This window comes from Macaca mulatta, chromosome 3, assembly GCF_049350105.2.
Source record: "Macaca mulatta isolate MMU2019108-1 chromosome 3, T2T-MMU8v2.0, whole genome shotgun sequence".
NCBI classification, from domain to species: Eukaryota; Metazoa; Chordata; class Mammalia; order Primates; family Cercopithecidae; genus Macaca; species Macaca mulatta.
The window spans coordinates 172,200,715-172,223,596 of record NC_133408.1 but is presented as its reverse complement, the minus strand read 5'-3'; the positions used below and the strand labels follow the sequence as shown (position 1 = coordinate 172,223,596).

General features: G+C 49.3%; 1 protein-coding gene across 1 annotated transcript in view; it reads left to right on the top strand.

Annotated features, from left to right (window-relative positions):
* Nucleotides 1–22,882, top strand: part of PLXNA4 (plexin A4) — a 446,344-nt gene that overhangs the window by 62,408 nt on the left and 361,054 nt on the right. Inside the window, exons 2-3 of the mRNA XM_015134941.3 lie at nucleotides 1,919–3,192; nucleotides 21,209–21,391. Coding sequence (XP_014990427.1) covers nucleotides 2,005–3,192; nucleotides 21,209–21,391 — 1,371 coding nt within the window. The 5' untranslated portion in view covers nucleotides 1,919–2,004. The remainder of the gene's footprint in view (nucleotides 1–1,918; nucleotides 3,193–21,208; nucleotides 21,392–22,882) is intronic.

Sequence of the window (22,882 nt, the reverse complement as noted above, 5' to 3'; positions counted from 1 at the left end):
CATGCCCTCCCCAAGGCCTGCTGCAGCCTGCTCTTTGCTCTCTCTCACCCCAACTTAGAAGTCTTCCTCCTCTTAGGAACTTCCAAAGCACTCTCTTGTATGCCACGTGACTTTTCATCATGCGCATCAGTTCAGGTTCTGGTGGTATTGGCCTGATGTGACTACGCGTTCTTTGAGAATCTGATCCTTGGGCCCTACAGCATCTTGCACATTTTGTGTGTGTTCTGAGCAAACACTGACCACATAGGTGAATGAATGAAGGCCCTTGGCTTGCAGCACTGCTCTTGGTTGTGGTGTACTCCACTAACCAGTCTTCCTCCTTGGATATTGACTGGAGAAGACCTGTGCTTTTCATTAGTTTGCTGACTGACAATGCAAAGTCTTTATTTGGTTTTCTTCCTTCTTCTCTTGGTTTCCATCTAACCTAGTGTTTGCTCCCTGCTGGGGAATTTTCCATTGCTTAGTGGTCTACCTCTTCTCATTCTCCACTTTTGAGGTGTTTGGGGGTGAATGAGAAAAATTCCACAGAGCTGAGGTACCCCCAGATAGGACGCTGGCAATTCCTGCCCTGAATTCTCCCAAACTGGAAGAAACATAAAGCTGTCCAATGGGAACATACACAGGAAGCATCTTGAATAGAAAGAGACCCTCAGGATGGGAGGTGATCTTGTTCCCTGGGGAGTTTTGTATTTGTTTGTTTATTTATTTGCTTGACCGCTTCTCAAAGCATTTTTTTCTCTCCCTTTAATGAAAACCTCTCAGAGGAGGTCCTGCTAGGGGAGGAAGCCAAGATCTGCCTTGTGAAAATGACATTAGGGCTCAGGGCTGGGCAGCGAACCCACAGGACCTGGTTGCTGCTGCAGTGTGAAGAGACTGAGGATGTGGGTTTTTACTTTGGCCTCTTCCTTCGGCAGAGGTGGCACAGAGGAAAGCTTCTCCTGCAGTAGTAGGTACGGACACAGAGAACCAGAGGTAGTGGCTGTAATGGACAGCCCCCACAAAGGGATCAACCTTAACTCTTCTGCTGCATTTCACAGGGACCACGGTACAGCCCCATCCGTGCAAGGCTGGGGTGAACTGAGATGGTTTAGCAGTTAAGATTGTGAACCTGTGCACATTTACGCTATTCATATTTGGAGCTACTCTACCACTTATAGCTGTGCAAGTTACATGACTTCCCTAAGCTTGCTTTCCTTAGCTGTAAAATGTGGATACAATAGGATGTACTTCGGAGGTCTACCAGTCAGGGTCCCAGCAGGTAATAGACAGCACACACAAATTTGGTCCTTTGAGAAAAGGTTAATAAAGACGCTGTTTATAAAAGTGTGGCTCTTTAAGAGGCAGTGTAGTATGGGGGGATAGTAATAGTGAGGTCCCCATTACCACCTCTACGGCCAGATGGGGTCCAGCAGGAAGTGGTTCAGAGAGCCTGGAGATGGAATAACTGTGTGCAGAGGCCTGCTGTGGGGAACACGGGACAAAGCTTGCAGCCAATGCAGGCAGTCCCGCCTCCTGCCCTCCCTCCCTCCCTCTTCTCCTGCAGCCAGTCTTTGTGGATGCTGCCTGCTGGTGGCACCTGACCCGGGTGACAGTGCTGGACAGTGTCTGACACAAATTCAGGCACTCAGTAGATAATGGCTGTTGATCATGATCATCATCATCATCACTGCTATTATTATCATGTCATTATCATCACCACCATTATCATTACTGATGTGTCCTCCTGGGGCCGCTGCCACCCGGCTCTGACTGTGTCACATGCCTGTGGTGGGGGTCGACTCAGTCAGCCTCCAGCACCCCCAACAGTGCAGCTCTGCTCAGTGTGTGCAGAACATTTTGAAAGCCCAGGCAGACAAGCCGTGGGGTGAAATGAAGCTGCTGGCGCTGTTATCCAGCTCATAGTCTTTCCTTTCTCCAGTAGGGGAGACTGCGTTGCTGAGTCCTGGCCCTCCGAGGGGACAACCGTGCCTGAGTGCTGCTGTGCCACTGGGACCCGCCTCTGCCATGAAAGCCATGCCCTGGAACTGGACCTGCCTGCTCTCCCACCTCCTCATGGTGGGCATGGGCTCCTCCACTCTGCTCACCCGGCAGCCAGCCCCGCTGTCCCAGAAGCAGCGGTCATTTGTCACATTCCGAGGGGAGCCCACCGAGGGTTTCAATCACCTGGTGGTGGATGAGAGGACAGGACACATTTACTTGGGGGCTGTCAATCGGATTTACAAGCTCTCCAGCGACCTGAAGGTCTTGGTGACGCATGAGACAGGGCCGGATGAGGACAACCCAAAGTGTTACCCACCCCGCATCGTCCAGACCTGCAATGAGCCCCTGACCACCACCAACAATGTCAACAAGATGCTCCTCATAGACTACAAGGAGAACAGGCTGATTGCCTGTGGGAGCCTGTACCAAGGCATCTGCAAGCTGCTGAGGCTAGAGGACCTCTTCAAGCTGGGGGAGCCTTATCATAAGAAGGAGCACTATCTGTCAGGTGTCAATGAGAGTGGCTCAGTCTTTGGAGTAATCGTCTCCTACAGCAACCTGGATGACAAGCTGTTCATTGCCACGGCAGTGGATGGGAAGCCTGAGTATTTTCCCACCATCTCTAGCCGGAAACTGACCAAGAACTCTGAGGCGGATGGCATGTTCGCATACGTCTTCCATGATGAGTTTGTGGCCTCGATGATTAAGATCCCTTCAGACACCTTCACCATCATCCCTGACTTTGACATCTACTATGTCTATGGTTTTAGCAGTGGCAACTTTGTCTACTTTTTGACCCTCCAACCTGAGATGGTGTCTCCACCAGGTTCCACCACCAAGGAGCAGGTATATACATCCAAGCTCGTGAGGCTTTGCAAGGAGGACACAGCCTTCAACTCCTATGTAGAGGTGCCCATTGGCTGTGAGCGCAGTGGGGTGGAGTACCGCCTTCTGCAGGCCGCCTACCTGTCCAAAGCGGGGGCCATGCTCGGCAGGACCCTTGGAGTCCATCCGGATGATGACCTGCTCTTCACCGTCTTCTCCAAGGGCCAGAAGCGGAAAATGAAATCCCTGGATGAGTCAGCCCTGTGCATCTTCATCTTGAAGCAGATCAATGATCGCATTAAGGAGCGGCTGCAGTCCTGTTACCGGGGCGAGGGCACTCTGGACCTGGCCTGGCTAAAGGTGAAGGACATCCCCTGCAGCAGTGCGGTGAGTCCAGGGAGGGCTGTGGGTGGGGATGGTTGGGAGTGTAGGATAAGAACCCCAGCCTTGTAGCCCCCATGGGGTGTGTATCATCCTTCCCCTTTTGCAGATGAGGCGAATATATCCCATACCATCTCTGAGTCTCATTGGACCCAGAGTGTCACCAAACATTCTGCAACTATGACATTGAGTGTATAAGAGTCAGAGTGGGAACTAAAACATAAATTCCCATCAGAGTACTCTCCTCTGCCCCATACTGGCTCACTGGTTATGAGGGGGAGTGCTGGAAATAGGTAGGAATTGTGTCAAATGGATGTTGTAGGGACCGGGCATGGCTGGAGTCTAGATCATAGTGTGCTGTAATGCAAGATGTGTACACGCCCTTTGTACTCACCAAGCCTGCAAATAACCTTCCTGGGAGCTTAGAATAAAACCACAGGGTAGGGGAAGAGGAGAATGTGAGGAGTCAGCCTACATTTGGGATAGATATGGAATTTCAGGAGAAGTGTGTTTTTAGCCTTTCGTATGTCTTTAGCAAATGCTAAAACGAGAGCACAGTTAGGTAAGAGTGCAGTGAACACATAGAGAAAGCAAAGCTAACTTAGAAAAGGGATGGGAAGGGACAAATCATGTTTATTGAGCATCTTCTGTGTGTACAGTGCCTTGGAAGAGACGTGAGAAAGTCAGGAAACAGCCCGAGAGCAGCATGGGATGATGGGAGAGCTGCGGGGAACCAGAGGGAGAGCAGGAGAAGGGTTGGCTTAGGGGTCTTCGCATGGCCTGTGGGTATGGCCTTGCTGGGTGACCCCAGGTGAAGCAGGGACACAGATTCTTGCCTGTCGTAGCCTAGCTCACGTGTGCCGCACCATGAAAAGCATCTGCCTTCTTGTAGCTGGACTCTGTTCCTCTTCACAGTGGTCCTGTTTGTTCACAATCATTCTTTGGGCGACTTGGAAGGCTCAGCTATCAGCATCTTCTGTGCTCTTGTCCTTTTCCTTTTGTAACTGTGCATTTTAAAGATTATGAACCTACTTTGAGAACATCAATTCTGTAATTTTCATTTGGGGAGAAGAAGAAAGGAAAATGTATCCATCAGACAGAAGTACACATCCATACTGATGTGATTCTTGACTCCTTAAACTTTGGTGGAGTTCCATATTAGGAAATGTATTTTGGTTGTTTAAAAAAGCATTAGTTTCCTTTCATAAAGTATAACTATGTGCCAGGCAGATCTCAGAGGGGACGGGCACCCTCCCCAGCCAGAGTGTAGAGAGGCCATCACTCTGGTCTTTGGGATTTGGGTTAGAGGTAGGGAAGAGGGAGGAGAAAGATGGTGCCCTGGCATTAGGCTCAGCCTGTTTTCTACTGTCAAGTCTTCCAGGCACTGGGCCAGCTGAAACTAAAAGATGTCATCTCTTCTTGGAGGTTTTGAAAAGCCAGGAGTCCCCTGATGTCACAAAGGAAACAGGAGAGGTGCTATGGACCAAGCAGGGCAGGAAAAATTTGACAAATCAGAGCCAGACCAGAGAATGGAGGGGACTCCACTGTATCTACTGAGCCTTCCTAGCAGGTGACTTAACCTTTGGGAATGCCTCCTGGAGCCCTGTTTAGGGCAGTAGCGGAGCCACTTAAGAGAGTCCATGAGACAGGGCTATGAACTTGTGGGGGCATGGAATGCTCCCAAATGAAGGCAGCTAATGACAGAGGCTGTGCTGGACATATGTCTATTATGCACTCAAACATGGGTCTATGTGAGATGTATTAGAATGCTGGTGTTGAGAAGGCCCTTCGAGAGCCTTGGCCTAAAACTTCATTTTACATTGAGCACCTTGAGACTCAGCAAGGTGAATGAATTGCCCAAGGTCACACATGTTAGGAGTGAGTGACAGAGCCAGCAATTGAAGAGAATCCCCCTTACCTGCAGGTTACCCACACATGCATACATGTAATAAATTCCCCACAAGCATGCACACATATGCAGGCCTGTTAGAAGATGGCAAGTTTAGGCCATGTACTTACTAAACAACAACTAGTTCTTCTGAGACCAGAAGGGTTGGCAATCTCTGACAGTTTCCTGTAGAAAACTTGCTTCAAACCCTGACTTTCTGGGTGATGCTCCTGGGAGAAAAATCAGCTGCAGGGGTCCGTCGTGGGCAAGTGTTCATGCTGCCCTTGCTTCCTGCCACAATACAAAAAGCCAAGTTCATCATGGAAGTCTGCAGAGCTGCAGGTCCTAACACTGTGTGGTGGCCTTGGAGAGAACAGAGGGGAAACAGCTTTGCAAGACACGCTAATGCCAGGATGGGGAGTAATGGAGCCAGATAACAAGCTTTTGATTTTTCTTTTGGCTTTAATTAGTCCTTTCAAGTTACAGGCAAGTTCAGGGCTGAGAGTAGAAAGGAGGAGGCCAGAAACTCTGCACAGGGCTGGGGCTATCTCTCCAGCCAGTCTGAGAAAGGCCAGGCTGCCGTTTAATGCACAGTATCAGTTTCCTTTGATTTGGCAGATACCTGAGTTCCTTTGCTCCAGCATTCATTTGGAGTCGGCTCAGACCACACGTGTTTCATGCGTCATCGGCCAGGCCAGGCTCTGTGTTGCCACAATGGCACCATTTGCAAACCCAGCTCTTCCTCAACCCATTTACAAGGCTGTTGGTTTAGTTTTCCTGTTCCCTTCCTGCCTAGAGGTGGAGGATGAACAAGATGAACTCTGGAGTTCTTGCTTGTCATGGAGTCTGACTCTCCCTTGAGCCCTGTGAAGTGGGAACTCAGTCCCAGATGACCTCTGTCCTGTGGTGTTCCTGTTGTAGGAAGATGGCAGAGGGCAGGGCAAGGCCCGGGAGGTTGGCTTTTAGTACTTGTGTTTTGTAGGGCAAGGGGTTCCCTGTGGGTTTTATCATAGTTGCAACTCTACAAACTTGAAGAAGGGATTTGACTAGCAATGAATGTCAACTGTGCTGCAGGCTGTACCAGCTCTCTAAGTTAGAATGCTCCTCTCATGTAGCTGTTCAGGCTTTTCTAGCCCTTTTCATATCCTGAGACCCATATTCTTCCCCCTGAACTCACGCCTCCAGAACTCAGAGCCGGGATCCGCATAACTCCCGGGCCACCTGCCTCCTTCATAAGGTCCCAGCACCTGCTTTGGCTATGTTCATTCGGGGGATAGGAAGGAATGGGAAGAACCCCTACTACAAGGCCCCTGGTGCCAGGAAGCATCCACAGAGCACTGGGCAGGCCGAGGCCTGAGGACTGGGCAGAGGGAAAAGTCTTGGGCCATGGGGGTGGAACCTGCTGACCCACAGCCCCCAGAGAGCTCGACGGTGCCTCAACTTCAGGTGAATCAGGTAAGGCTGGCCGTGCTCCCATCGGAGATGAGGGCTGGTTGGCCAGGAGTGGCCTCCTCATGGGAATGTGTTGCTGTGGACATAAACAAGCCTGTTGCAAATGCACATTCCTGAGTGGGCACGGAGTGTGGAGGCTGGGGAAGCAGCTGGGGCTTTCTGATGTCAGTGGAGTATGAGAGCAGCAGCTTCTGCCTTCGCCCTCTGAGCCGTGCTTTACCCCTGTCCTGGCTTTCTCCAGCCTGGGTGGAGAGAGGTCTCCCAAAACAAGTGGGTTAGTATCTGCAAGTAACTCTAAGGATCTCATGAGGACATGGGTATAAGGGGGGTCCTAGAGGGTCTGTCAGGGCCCCAGTTTATCTTGGGACTCACAAGACTAGAGGTCAAGCTAATGAGCACTCATGTGGGGAATGGCAGTGATTTCATTTCTGTTTCTGTGGCTTATCCTTGGTGCATCTCTATCCTCAGCCCCTTTTGAAGGCTGCCATCCAGGCTCCCTGAGACCGCCTGTCTGCAGAGCATGTGACAGACAGTAAGGCTGAGGAGCCCATACCTGCGGCCTCTGTCATGTGCCAGGGCCTTATGCAGGAGAAGGCGATGGCTCTCTGTCCTTCTCTTGGGGGGACCTGACACTCCTGACTTGGAGTGGGCATCTGGCTGGAGAAGATGCTGGGTTTGACCAAGCACCTGGCATCTCAGAATTCCCCAGGCATAGGGTTATCTATACCTTCTCTCCTTTCTTCAGCCTCCTGGGGCAACCTCATCCAACACTAATGAACTAGCGCCTCCAAATAAACTAATGAATGGCGAAACATGTTGGAGCCCTAAGAAAGGGCTTGGCAACGCACTGCCTCCTGGTGGATATCAAGCATCGTGGAATGGCATCTGTCTCCAGGAGCCCACACAGTGGAGGCGAGAGATGCACACCAGCAGGTCATTATGGCCCGGGTGATGGGAACAATGGCTGCGGTCATGGGAGTGACTGTCATTCACTCCACTTCATTCTTCCCTGACTTTGGAACCAATTGAGCCATGGGTAAGGGAGTCAGATAGTCTCGGCCATAGTACCGATTAGGTGGTGTGGAGAAAGGTGACATGCAGTAGGTACAGAAATCAGCTTCTCAATCTCTCTGTCAAGCTTTGACCTGAGTGTCCTTCAACTAGAAAATTTGGGTCCTTGGAGCAGAAACTATTATCTAGCATCACTGACTCACACCTGTCAAACCCCAGTAGTGGGAGCAGAGGGCAGAGGCTTCCCGCCTGTCTGGAAATAACACACTGGAGTTTGCATGGTACTTGATGGTTAACAAGGGCTTTCGCACACCTTTTCTTCTCCCGACAGTACTGTAGGATAATGGAAGGGCAGGCATCCTCTGCAGTTGAGGGAACAGAGGAACAGAAAACTCAAGTGTTTCACTCAAGGTCATGTCATTAGTAAACTGAAAGCTGTTCTGTATCCTAATTCTCAGCTTGGTGCTCTTCCCATGGTGTTTCACAAGAGTGTTCTAGCAGTGTCCAGGGTAGGCAGTTCATGGTGCCGGGATTGCCTGATATTGGGGGGTATTTGTGATCCGGGGCCCTAGAGTGCTGAGCGCCAGTGGAAGTTCCCAGTCACTGCGAGGCAAGCAAACCTCTCACATTTCCAGAAACCTCTCATTGAGAACCATGGCTAGACCCAGCTTCCACTTGACTCTGGGGTTTACCCACCAGCCCTGTGCGGTCCCACAAGGGCCACACAGGCACAGGAGATGGAGCTTTTCCTTTTTAACTCAAAGCTCCCCTTCCTGCCCTGCTGTGTGCATGACTGGGTGACGACGGAGGTCCCCTTCCACGTGCCATTCCTTTGACTCACTGGTTTCCTAGGCATGGCAGTCCTGAGCAGGAGACAGGGTCACCCCCTTGGACTCAGGCTGGCCTCACGTCCCAGTCTGGATGGTCACTCAGGTTGATCTGGCGCCTGAGATCCTGAACCTCCACGAAAGTGAGCATCCGGAATGGCCAGGCAGGCATCCCAGGCTCCGGCGCCTGGCTTCTGCAGGTCTTCTTGGGGTATTTTCTTTTCCCTGTCAGCAGGAAGCACAGGGCTCAGACTCGATGGGGTTGTATCCTGTTGTTTATGGCATTAGACAAGGCTTGCTCTTTCTGCTCAGCTCTTGTCCTCTCTAGACCGGGAACTCCTCCTCTTCCCTGCACCGTCCCTCCTCTCTCATCTCCGCTACACTTGCCGCACACACCATGGTCCATGCCACACTCACGTCCCAATAAATGCACGCATCAAAAATCTCACACAGTGGTCTGAGTGCCCATCTCTCATGGCCAATGACCCTGTACTCCAGATTTCTTATTTAGCACTGGGTGTCTGACATATCACAGCCCCAATCTTTATAGAATCAAGTCTTCCCACTCTCTCTTGGAGATAGCTCCTGTCTCACGTATTTAGGTGAAAGGCCCACCCACCTCCCTCTTTTTGGTCAGCAGGGTTTGCAGTGAAAGTCCCATCCCAGCCTAGTGTGCATGGTGCTTTGTGTGACAGGTGGCTGAACGCTGGGGGATGTGCTGGGTTTGGCAGGAGCAAAGTTAAGGCTGGCTTCCTAGGCTGGATGTACTCCCCCAGGATGCCCACCCTGGAGGCCATTGGGTCAGCGGGGGGTGAGGCGGGACCCAGGAATCACACAGACTGAATTTTAACACAGACGGCTGCCAGGAGAGCTCAGCACAGAGTTAGGGTTGAGGATGTGGGGTCTCACAATACTGAGCCGTGGACTGCATGTCATGAGCCCAAGCACAGTGGTGTGCACACCTGTAGCACACCCACATGCACACACCCATTTTCTCTGTCCTTGATGTCTGTCCTCCTCATTGCTGTCTGTCTGTTGCTTTCTCTGCTTCTCTCCTCTTGCTCACTCACTCACACTCCTGGTGCATAGTCCTCTCTTAGCCTTTCTCTGTCTCCCTCTTTCTGTGACTTGTTCTCCCTCACCCCACACACTGTGCTCAGCAGCAAGTACAGTGAGATTCCTCTCTTTCTCTCTCTCACACACACACACGCCTCATGCAGTATGGGATAGCCCTGCCAAAATGGGAAGCTGGACCTCTTGTTCAATGGGCACATAGACCAGCCCTACTTAACAATCCAGATCTGGATTTCTGGGCCTTCCTTTCAATTCCTGTCATCCTCACAGGGTGGCGTCTTGGCTGGGTTACTGGTCTGGGAGTCAGGATCTTTGGATCTCAGCCAGTCCCAGTTTGTGAGATGTCACTGGGCAAGCAGTTTCCCTTTTGCTTTGAATCACACATTTTATCTTCAAGAAGGAGATGATAAAAAAGTATCCTTTTAATAAAGAGTACGGAAGCTCATAAGGAAAGAGAAATATACAGATGTTAATAATGATAGACACACACAGCCCCTTATATTCATAGGACACTCTAACATCTTCATAGTGTCATCCTGTGTCTCCTCCTTTAGTTATAATAACCACCCAAGAAGACAGAAAGGGGCATAATAATATTGCAGTGATTTCATGCTTAGAATTTTTTTTTCTTCACCAATACCTGCTTTTGAGAGATTTGGGCTGTGCTTAAATCAGGTGTGATGTTTGGTATCTCAGGCCCTAGGATGTGCTCCAATTGCCTTTATTATTATTATTTCCCCATTCCCCTTCCCCTCCTCTTCCTTTTTCTCTTCCTCCTCTTCCTCCTCCTCCTCCTCCTCCTCTTCCTCCTCTTCTTCCTCCTCTTCCTCCTCCTCCTCTTTCTCCTCCTCCTCCTCCTCCTTCTTCTTTTGAGACAGTGTTTCACTCCTGTTGCCCAGGCTGGAGTGCAAAGGCACGATCTTGGCCCACTGCAACCCCTACCTCCCGGGTTCGAGCGATTCTCCTGCCTCAGCCTCCCGAGTAGCTGGGATTACAGGTGCACACCACCACAACTGGCTAATTTTTGTATTTTTAGTAGAGACAGGGTTTCACCATGCTGGCCAAACTGATTTCAAACTCCTGACAGGTGATCCACCCACCTCAGCCTCCCTCCAATTGCCTTCCTTTCTATATAGCGCAGATTACGAATGATAAAAGAATGCATTTGGACACTAAGACACGTTTTGAGCCAGTGCTTACTGCTGTTACCTTCATGTGTCCCTCAGTTTTGTAAGGCGGAAGGGAAGGACTGCACATCACCACATCAGGCTCATTTCTTTTATCAAGAAAGTCAGTGGAGAGAAGGAAAAAGAGACAACTGAGAGAGCTCTTCTCCATCCGGCCTCTCAATTTACATGTTTTCCCTAGTGTGTGTGGCCCTATGGGCGTGAAATGGGGTCAGTGGGAGAGAAGCAGCCCACTCCCTTCCCTGGTCTCTGTGTCATTACTGTGTCTCTGTCAGTGTTCCAAAATATAATGGGATTTGTTCGACTGATTTATCCCACACGCAGGCAACATTACCCAGACCTACACTCAGACCCGAGGAGCAAGAGAGGAAGATACACGGCCGTGAGAGTGGGGCTAATAAAATTTATTTCCACTAACGAGGGAATGACCTACCCCCTAACTCAGCCTGGGGAGCAGGGCCACTGCTTCCCAGCACCCACCAGAAAACACACAAACTTAATCATCGTGGCGTTCCTCACTTCAATGACAGCCCTTGTGGCAGCTGAGGCTGCCTGTCACAAACTCTGGGAGGGAGAGTAGGATTTGGGATTGATGGACTGGTGGCATGGGATTTATCTGCCCCTGACAGGTAGCCACTGGGGTTCTCTGGAGCTAAAGTACAAAAGGAGAGATGTGGCACCCCAGTAGGTTTTGGTTGTTACCGTTCGCAATGCTGAGATGCTTCCCTGGGATTTCCCATGGGTCTGGTGTTGGTTGCTAAACCAGCCCCCAGTAATAATGCCATCTGCAGAATTACAATTCTCTTGGTAGACTAGCCTAGAGCTCTGGCCTGTCCAGACTATCCCCAGGTCATTGTGCCATGGCCCTGTCTGCTTCTCAGAGAGAAGAACATGAGGCTCTTGGCAGCTAAGCTAATGAGGAGAAGGCTATGGGTTCAACCCTTAGGATTCTGAGCTGAAGCTTGTCTTTGGCTGCTATGCTCAGCAACCCCTAGAAGGGGTGCATTGCTACAGCTCGCTATTGGTTACAGCCTGGCCTGCAGAATGTGTGCTTGGCTTAATGCCCCTCTCCAGGGAAAACTGCTCAATTTAGTGACATTAGTTCCCTTTAAGAAGGATAGTTTGTTTTCATGATGAATGAAAGATCACTGAGATATCTGGTGGGCTTGGGCCACAGATGGTCCCAAAACACACATAGAAACTTCAAAATGAGTATTGAAAGAAGCGTTGCTTTTAGCAAATGGCTTTCATCATTCCATAGGTAGTTAAATGCCTTCATTTAATAAATATTTACATGAAAATCCCCAGCCCCACCTCCTAAAACACAATGACTTTCTATCCTGTTTGTGGTCTGCTCTCCTCCTTTTTGAGATGCCCAGAAGCAAAGCTCTTGGTTCTTGAGAACTGGGGCCATATGATAGTCCCCACTTATCCTTGGGAGATGCGTTCCAAGTCCCCCAGTGGATGCCTGAAACCGCAGATAGTCCCGAACCCCATATATACTGTGTTTTTTTCCTATGCATACTGTCATGGTTTGGCTATGTCCCCATCCAAATCTCATCTTGAATTCACATGTGTTATGGGAGGGATCTGGTGGGAGGTAATTAAATCATGGGGGCAGGTCTTTCCTGTGCTATTTTTGTGATACTGAAGAAGTCTTACGAGATCTGAGAGTATTATAAGGGAGTGTTTCCCTGCACAAGCTCTCTCTTTTTGCCTGCTGCCATCCGTGTAAGACATGACTTGCTCCTCCTTGCCTTCTGCCATGACTGTGAGGCCTCCCCAGCCATGTGGAAATGTAAGTCCATCAAACTTTTTCTTCCAAGTCTCAGGTATGTCTTTATCAGCAGTGTGAAAATGGACTAATACACATACATACCTATAATGAAGCATAACTTATCAATTAGGCACAGTAAAAGATGAACAGTAATAATAATCATAAAAAAGAACAGTTGTAACAATATACTATAATAAAAGTTATGTGAACATTATCTCCTCTGTCTCTCTCTCAAAAATTTCTTATTGTGCTCTACTCTCCTATTTTTGGACAACAGTTGATCTGAAGCTGCAGTAACTGAAACCATGGAAAGTGAAGCCAAGGATCAGGGGAACTGCTGTAATTTGTTGAGTTGTTTTTCCAACGCCAAGACACTTTTCTATAAGCCCCTGCAATTATGGGTTTGTCTAACTGGGTTTTTGTGACTGTGGCTTGCTGGCTTTCCCTCTGTTTCTCTTACACATTCATTTTCCCTACAATCTCATTGAAAAAGACACCAGAAAGAATCATTCTGAGATGAAGCATTAGTAACTGAGTGTATGAGCCCTCACTCCAGCACTGTTTCCATGGCCTGTGCTCACAACCAGGGTGCAGGGGTCAACTTTCACCTGTTATAGGACTTCTCTGGCTTGCTTTCAAGAGACTTCAATCTCATAGGGCCAGTGTGGGTCATGTGCCTGAAGGTCACGTGTCTGAAGGCAGACCTTCCGGGGAGGGCTAGAAGTCATAAAAGAGAAAGTTTAGGCATTACAGTGAAGCAATCAGAGGATTGGATAGTCAGGTCTTTTTGATTTCTTCTTTGTTACAGAAATCATCACTCAAGCATATGGAAATATCTTATAGAATAATAGCCTTTCTGAGGAGCTAAACCTAAGCCCACTAGAGACTCCCAGAGATATTTCTACCTCCCTGTGGACACTCTCCACTTACCTCTACCCCTGAGGAAGTAGTGGGGAGTAAACACGGTGTCATCTCAAGGGGTGGATGCATTTTGTGTATTTATGAACACCTTAGGGGTCAGCTGTCATATTTGAGATATGGTTCCCAATAAGTGGGTGATCATTATCTCCCTGTACTACAGAGCTTTACAACTGGAGCCTGCATTTAGACATGAGCTATTACAGCTTATCTGATCAATATCTCCCTTTAAAAAGAAATCCCACATGTGCAATTCACTGATTCCCCATTTCCAGTGGAGGTGTGCTATGGTCAGCTCCCAGGATATGTGTATGTGTGTGCGCACATGTGCATAAGTGTAATTAATGGGAAGAAATTTAGGGCTGCTCAACATGAAGAATATAAAGACCTTTTCTTTTCTGTATCAATAGGCAGCTCATGGGCTTCCCTTCTCTTTTTCTCCTAACTTGAATTTCTTTTCAAAATGTCAGCTCTCACTTTCCTTTGGGATGCACAGACCCAGGAAAGGAAGAAGCCCAGCTTGGGTGAGTGGTTAGGGGCCTCCTTGGGAGGGGAGAGTTGGTTGATTCTGGTTTCTGGAGATGGCAGAGCACTCATTCCTGGTGCTGGGAAAAGAAGTGGATACGTAGGCTCTTCCCCAGCAGTCCCCTGCCTTCCTCTGATCCTGGAATAGATTGTCTTTGTGACCACCCTCTAGCAACCCCAGAGGAAACCCCTGCTGAAGATCAGTTTTTTGGCCAGGTGCGGTGGCTCATGCCTGTAATCCCAGCATTTTTGGAGGCCAAGGAGGGCAGATCATGAGGTCACGAGTTCAAGACCAGCCTGGCCAACATAGGGAAACCCCTTCTCTACTAAAAATAAAAAAAATTAGCTGGGTGTGGTGGCAGGTGCCTGTAATCCCAGGTATTCGAGAGCTTGAGGCAGGAGAATTGCTTGAACCTGGCAGGTGGAGGTTGCAGTGAGCCAAGATTGTGCCACTGCACTGCACCCTGGCAACAGAGCAAGATTCCATCTTAAAAAAAAAAAATCATTTTGTTTTGTTTTGTTTTGTTTTTTTCTGTCACCACGAATTTGGGGCTTTGGTACCTATTTTCTCAGCAACCTGATAGGTAACTAGGGGAGGCACCTCACTTTCCAGGCTCTAGTGTCCCCTTCTGTAAAATGGGGCTGTTGGATTTTATAATCCTGAATTATTTTCCACATCTGAAATATGATGTGCAAAAGAAGGGCAGAATACTGTTTCATAAGCCAGAGAACTTGGACGTGAGCCCAAACCTCGCCTCGAGCCCAAACCTCACCTCCTCCTCAAAGTCATGCCTGCTCCCCAAGGCAGTTGGTGGCCCACTCTCTGGACTCCCCCAGGCATATAACTGAAGCAGGGCCCAGATGGCTTTGTCCAGTCATGGCCCAGGCTGTCCATCCCTGCACTGGGAAAGAGGCAGTTCTTTGGGGCATGAACTGAGACTTTTTCATCTTTATATTCTTAGGGGCTCACCTGGTGCTTGGGGCTTAGTAGGTTTTTCATAAATGTTCTTAAGCAAATTAGTAAGTGAGGAAAAGTAAATAGCATTGTCTTCATCTAGTGCCTGTTTCCCTTGCTGAACGCAGGGAGTTCCAATAGCCCAAGGAACCAAAGGTTTGGTGGAAAAAGGTTGTTCTAAAGATCCGGTTGGCCCCACCATGGGTGAGCTTGGGAAAATCTCTGATGTCTTCTTATCCCATGCAATGGACAGGAGTGGGGGCTTCCCAGCTGTGGAGGAGCATGAGGCTAGATGATACTTTTCCATTCAGGAAGGGCAGGAGAGCTGGTTTTCTCCAGACGAGAGAAATCTTCTCTCTCCTGGACCACAGGAGTTGCCCACAGAGTAAATGGGAAGACCAGAACTGATTTTGTCTTCCATCCTGGGACTCAGAGATGGCTGTTGCTGCCCCAGAGCAGCAGGGCAGGTACATAGGTGGCTGGAGGAGTTGGGTGCATGGCTCATCCCTGCTGGTCACCTGGTCTGCCTCTTCAGGATCAGCTCAGGATGTTTGTAAACAGTGGATGCCTGCAGTAAGAGGGCAGCCTGTGGCTATGGAAGAGGCTGTGTCCCAGAGCTAAGCTAATTGGCCCACCGGGGATGGACCTGCTGACCTTTACCTCATTAGCACTGCATTTGGCCACTGAGCTCTGGCTTGGTTCTGACCTTCCCATAATAAGGACTCAATGTGAGGTTTCTGCAAAGGTGGGGCAAGCCAGGGCCGGGGGTAAAACAGCTTCGCTTGGCAGAGGAGGTGCAATCAGGACTCACACCAGGGGCTGTGCAGGCTGGGGTCAGGGGAGGATTTGGGGATCAGGGGTCCACCCCGTCTCGTCACCTGCGACCTTCAAGATGGATTGGTGTGGCTGTCAGAGTGGGTGATAGTTGGTTCCTTAAGAGTGTGTCATTGAGGCCTAGGGTTGGGGGTGATGTCTAGGGTTCTTGAGGAGATCCCCCCACTGTTCCCCAGGTCTACCTCCTCCTCCAGCCCTTCCCAGGGAGTCTCCATAGAGACCACTGGACACTTCTGGGGTCGTTGGGCAGTGGCTTTGCAGCTCTGCCCCCGAGCCTGTGGAACTGCTGGAGGAAGGACACTGTCTGCATTTAAAATCCCCTTTTCATGGAGATGATAGAGTTTTTCAGAGTGCCAGTCTCTCTGCAGAGTGGGAGCAATTTCCCTGTAATTGGTAAAGTAACCGTAACTGCTCTGTCATTTGTATGTGGCGACACGTAATTGCACGGTAACCTTTGCCGCGGTGCACGAGGGAAGCGCTGTAAGCTATTAGGTTGTAATTCGGAGTGTCAGCTCCAGCTCCCCACGCCACCTCCACCACTGCCACACTGTGTGGCAGCCCCTGGGGAGGCTGCTATGGGGTCTGTCTGTATCCAGGTCCAGCTCAGGGTCCTGCTCCTGAGTGGGGATGCTAGGCACATGCTGTGTTCTGTAGTGCCCTCAGCTAGGAAGGGCCCTCCATGGTGATCTAGGCCAGTGCTTCTCAAACCTTAGCAAGAGGAGGTTGGAATCACCTGGAGGGGTGTGAAGACGAAGATGTCTGAGCCCCCACCCAAGACTTTTTAATCCAATATGTCTGGGGTGGAGCTCAAGAATGTGCATTTCTAATGAATAGCGCTCAATCTTCTGGATCTAAGACCATTCCCCAGCTCCTGCATTCAATTTTGTGACCAAATGTCTATCTGATTCTGAAAGATCTTTGGGAAGAACTACCTTTGCTATTTCATCTTCACAACATTAGCCCCTTTAATCTTGATGACACCTCTGAGATAGATACCATGAATTTCCTCAAAGATGCTGAGACCCACAAAGGTCATCTGACCATCTAATGACAACAAACAATAAGAGTGAACACTCCCATAGAACTAAGTGTCAAACATTGTTCTATATGTTTTAAATTATTTAATCCTCACCACAGTACTATAAAGTATGTACTATTGTTATAATCCCCATTCTACAGGTAACAAATTAAGGTACAGAGAGGTTAAGTGACTTGCTCAAGGTCACACAGGATTAAGTGGCAGAGTTGGGATTCAAACCTAACAGTTCTGGTTCAGTACTGTTAGCCACTGTGAAACTCAGGCTTTTATTTATCCCATCTATCCACCCATCCATCCATCCATCCATCCATCCATCCATCCATCCATCTATCCATCCATCCATCCATCCATCCATCCATCCATCCATCCCTCCATCCATCTATCCATCCATCCATCCATCCATCCATCTACCCATGCACCCACCCACCTATCCATCTACCTATCCATCCATCCATTTAATATACATATATTAGCCTACTATGAGCCAGGCACTAAGCTAGGGGTACAAAGATGCATAAAACACGGTCCCTGTCCTTGAGCTCATAGTCCTTGGAGCACAGTGGATCAGCCATCTTAATTTGCACCCCATGCATTCTATGAGGACATTTGAGCCAGTGAAAAAAAGATCCAGTGTCCTCCGGATAGGGATCCAGGCAGTGTGGCCCTCTCAGGGCTTCTGGGTCTATCCACAGGGTTGTCCAAATGGGTTCCATATACATTCTCATGTAATGGGCCCGTATTTCCTTTCCTTGTGAGAGTAGAGTTGCTCTCTAATAAACAAGTGTTATCATAATCATGGCCAAACATTTTGTGTATTTGTGGAGTGACAGGAGGCCGGCCTGGGCCTAGGGCACGACTGGGAGCAAACACTCTCTCCCCCCATCACCCGGGGGCTCAGGAAGCCACATCAACCCTCACCTGTTGAAGGCTTTCACCAATTAGCCTCCCCTTCTTGGGCCCAGGCAGCCCTGGCATCTCTTCCCTACATGTCTACCTCCCAGGTCTGCAGGCCCTGGGGACCCTCCCTCCTCCTGCTTCAGGTACTGTAATTAGCTGGTGGTTTCAGCTCAGACCCAGCAACGCATACCGTGTTTGCAGTGCATGCTGTGGTCGAGAGGCATGCTAGGGCCACGCCCTGCAGCCATTCTACCCCTGTTCCAGGCAGGATTTCTATACACGAAAAATCAACATGAAATATCTTACACTGAAGTGCTTCCCAGCTCACCAGGTGCCTTCGCTCCTACAAGCTTACCCACTCTATAGCCAAGGAAAGTCAGATTAGAGAACAGTAGGAACAAGTTGTGCAATTGGGAAGCAGCTGAGCTGCCATTTGAACCCAAGTTTTTCCACTGTTTCAATCTTAAAAATCCCTCCCCCATCACCCCAGCCTCGAGGCAACAAAGAGCAGGGCCACCTGCTGCCACAGCTGGGGGACCTCAGCAATCATGCAGACCTGGATGGTGCTTGGTCAAAGGCCTCAGTGGCACCTGTATCACATTCAAAGAGAAAAGCCAAGCCATGGGGAAACTTAGGGAGAAAGCTGCCATTGTCCCAGATCTCACCTGGGCTTCTTGCTGCATGAGGTTCTGCAGAGGAAGACCGTCACAGGCCCCTGACTTTCTGGTGAGTGAATGATGTCACTGGCCAAATGTATACTCTCCTTTTGTACATGGCTGTTGATGTGCTTGTGTTGTGCTCAGCCGAGGGGAAGAATTGTATTCAGTAATCCTGACCACTCAGAAATGCAATTTTGGGAGCTGAGAGGCCTGAAGCCTCCTCGGGCTAATGAGGCCTATGTTTGTGGCAGAGGTGGTGGGGAACTGTGAAACATGGACTTCCTTTCTCCCTGCCTCAGTGTCCCCACCCTGTGCAGTGTGAACAACCATTCAGCCATCTCTACTGGGAAAATGGATCATAACGGGCGATGTACAGACTTGGCGATGGCAGAGGTCCCTGCAGCACAGTTTAGGCCTGAGAAAGTCGGGGATGCGAAATCCTTGTGAACCAGAGCAGGAACATTCAAGGGCCACGAGGACGCCTAGCACCCCAGGCTGCCCTCGGAAGGCCTGGCAGGTTGCCGTGGTCATATCCAGCAGGGACAGGGCATCTTCTCCCCTTTGCCTGGATTTGTCCTTCCTCTCTTCTACTCCTCCCTTTAACTCTTTGCCTCCTGTCTCCTTCGCCATCTCCTTATTTAGGGAAGAATGGTAAAGATCAGACTAAATCTTGAATACTCCCTTGTAAATTTGACTCCTATAATTTTTTGTTTGTTTGTTTAGTAGAGACAGGGTTGGTCTCGAACTCCTGACCTCAGATGATCTGCTTGAGCCACCATGCCTGGCCAATAATTTAATTTTTCTTTTTCTTTTCTTTTCTTTTCTTTCTTTCTTTTTTTTTTTTTTAAAGGGAAGGGGAGAGAGTTGTGTTTGGCCTGGGCTGGTGGACCAGGCCACGCAAGAGAGGCCAGAGGCTATCAAAGGCCTGGAGAGCAGACGTCTGCTCTGCACGAGGCCTGCTCGGGCTTGCCCATGCTCTCCCCATTTTTACTCTGGCTGTCCCTACCCTGTAGGAAGATGGGGAACGGTCTGAGAGGCTTCCGATGTTCAGCAGGTTGCTTTCTTTGGAGGGACAGTGCCCGCACCTCTTCTGGGAGGGAGTGGAGGAGCCTGCTGGGGCCGGGTGAACACCTGTGGCCTGATTTCACACTCCCTGGCAAGAGCCTGCCTGCTGTTCTCCAGATGCCCTTTCCTTTGCCCAGATTGAAGCCTTTAAAAAAGTGACACCTTGTATTTTATTTCACCCCTTTCTCTGCAAAGTCCAAAGACGTTTACAGGCACGAGTGCAATAGGCTTTATGGTAGCCCATCAAAAAGCAGGGATTGTTTCCGTCATCTTTATAGAGCAGAAAATAAAAGCACAGGAAAATGGAGTAACTCTTCTGAGACCACATAGTCCTTCCAAGACACGGTGGAAAATCTACCCCAGAGGGGTGTGTGCCAGACCCAAGCTGCTTGTGGGGAGTGCTAAGGAGTTTTCACCGGCTACTGCCAGGGTCTTCACCACTCCCCAGCACCACAGAGCCCAGGTGAGACCCTCTGTTTCATGGGGGACCTGATGGCCTTGTATAAAAAGGGGAGATTCCACTGGAAATACAGTGGGGGAACTGGCTCCAAAGCTTCCTGACTTCTGAACTTATGCTTCCTGGAGTCAGGAGCAAGTGAGTCAGGGTCAGTGTCTCAGGGATATCTGAAGAATATTCTCTTTAAGGAACACTAGTAGGTGTTCCAGTCAAAATGGTTTAGCGGCTGGGTGCAGGGACTCACACCTGTAATCCCAGCACTTCGGGAGGCTGAGGGTGGTGGTTACTTGAGCCCAGGGGTTTGAGACCAGCCTGGGTAACATGATGAAGTCCTGTCTCTACAAAAAATACAAAAATTTAGCCAGGCAAGGTGGCACATGCTTGTGGTCCCAGCTACTCGGGAGGCTGAAGCAGGAGGATCGCTTGAGCCTGGGAAGTCAAGGCTGCAGTGAGCCATTATCATGTCACTGCACCCCAGCCTGGGTGACAGAGTGAGACCCTGTCTAAAAAAAAGAAAAAGAAAAGAAAGAAAAGAAAAAAGGTTCAGAGAATAAAATGTTTAGGAAAGGCTGAGATAAGGTTAAACATATTTTTTCTTAAAAATACTTTTCAGACCTTTCACATAACTAATCGTTATGAATCTCTTAGATGGTGTTAAAAGGCTTTCTAGAAATTTGCCTGCGGAGTCCTTTTGTGTAGGGCATATCGGGGACCCGGGTTTCCATGGATGGCACTTTGGGAAGTGCTGGTGTAGGCATGGCAGGGCCAGGGCTGCCCCTCTTCATAATGCTGTAAAAGAGACAGGGAGCCTGCGATCGGAGCTCATAAAGCACCAGCTGTGGCACATTGAGTTGAATCAGCACCTTCCTTCCCCCACTGCTCCTTTCCCCAGCTGACTGCCCGCATATGGCTCTGTTGTGATGGTGCTACTTACATGCTAATGTTTTCCGTTCCCTAGTCTATACTTTCGAGTCCTTATGTGTGTGTCTGCTCAAGATATGGAGACCACATCCCTTTTCTGTATAGATATGAAGACCACATTCCTCTTTGTGTATAGATATGGAGACCGCATCCCTCTTGTGCCTGAGCAGAGTGGCCTGGAGCCCTTGCTCATCTGGGCTGACTCAGGGCTTTTCCACCTGAGGATGATAATGATAATAATGATGGACAAAGCTCCCAAGATGGTGCTGGGAGGGGCTGGAGAAGAGGCAGAGACACAGATTATGAGGAAAGGAGACCTGGGATCTGTGTTTTTTGCCTTGTCCCTGCACCTGCCCACTCAGGTGATTCTTCGCAGGTCACCTAGTTTCTCTGGAGTGATGTTTTTCATGTAAAAAAGAGGGATTGTTAGATGATTCATCTCTAAGGATTCTTCTACCTCCATAGTTTCCTGACTTAATATCTCTGCCAATTTCCCTGACGCTCCCTTCTAATTTTTCTCTTTTTAAAATTTTCAGCTCTTAACCATTGATGATAACTTCTGTGGCCTGGACATGAATGCCCCCCTGGGAGTGTCCGACATGGTGCGTGGGATTCCTGTCTTCACGGAGGACAGGGACCGCATGACGTCTGTCATCGCATATGTCTACAAGAATCACTCTCTGGCCTTTGTGGGCACCAAAAGTGGCAAGCTGAAGAAGGTAGGAATGAAGTGCAGTCCTTTTGGTTACTGTGAAGACAGTCTGACCCTCCTGGGCTGGAAATTGTCTTATGTCTTTTCACTACCTTGGGCGTGTGGGCAGGTGATACAGTTTGAGCTAAGGAGATACGCTGCTGTTGAGGTCATGAGGATCATCTTGTCCTTTCTCTGCCTCCGTGCTGAGGTTGCGGGGTGAGTGTGTGGATTCACCTCCTCCCTAGAACTGGTGTGCACATGAGAGGTGTCAGACCAGCCTTGCAGGGTTGTTCTAAATGGCACATACTGTGTTCAATTTGGGCTTGTGCCTTTAAGGCAAAGGCTTTGCTAGGTCTGAGCTGGGGAAGGTGGGCAGGGGGAAGGGACAGGTCTGTTCCCCTTGCTTCAGCCCTTCTGGCTGCTACATCATCTGGAATACATTCAGGGAACAGAGGGAGGAAAGTGCAGACCTGTTAAAGTCACAAATGGGGCCCAGAGCCAAGTTGTGGGCTGAGAAAACCACGGGTGCAATGGGAGCATGGAAATTGCTTCTGGTGAGGTCAAATGGTATGATCTGGGGACCTGACCTTTCCCCTGCACTTTCGGAAGCTGGCAGGTTCTGGGGTCCTGGGTAATCTTGGCTCATCAGCTGCGTTGGGAGCAGTTATCCACCGAGGGATGTTCTGTGCTCAGGCTTCTCATCTCATGAGTTGGAGCTGGCCCTACAGCACATGTCCTTCTTGATTGGGTTAAAAGCCCTTCTAAGATGGTAGGCAGGAGGTCCTGTTTCCTGTTGGCCAATAATTGCATTTTAGTCCTTTCCCAGGAAATATTGGTGATTTCTTGTGGAGCTCTTGCTTGCTTTATTTTGTCTTCTCTTGGAGTTCTCTGGACATTGTGTGATTCAGATTGGGTAAAGAGGCACTGCCTGATTGAGACTGAGCCTTCATGCCTCCATTTCCCTTTGCTGTATTTCTGGCTGCTAGCTCTGGATGGTCAAGAGGAAATGTTCCAGGCATATTTAGAGGACTATGCCTATTTTACCATCCTACAGTGTAACAGCCCAGCAATCATTTCTGTTGGCATCTCTATGGACTGGTGGTGTGTCTGGAATGGGAGCATGCGGAGGACAAGAGGCGGGCACCCCAGAGTGTGTTTGTGACTTGGGAACTTGTGTGTGGAGTAATTCTATGGGTGATGATTGGGAAAGAAAACTGAACACTGGGGAAACATCATGGTACCCTGCAAGAATGGTGTCCATGAGGTACCACGCAGCCGGCGCTGCCTAGGAGGAAGTAACCGCCTAATTTGAGTGGAACGCATTCAGTGTCGCAACCAAAAACAGCAAAACACATGTTTAAGAACTGTGTTTCATAATTCATTCCAAGTAATTCTATTTCATACTTCCTTTCTGTGAAGAAAATGGTAAACACAATGGAATCTTTCCTTGCTGCCTCGGACTCCTCGTGAGTTTTGCTCACATAATGAACTGAGTTTTGTGGATGCCCAGGGAAGA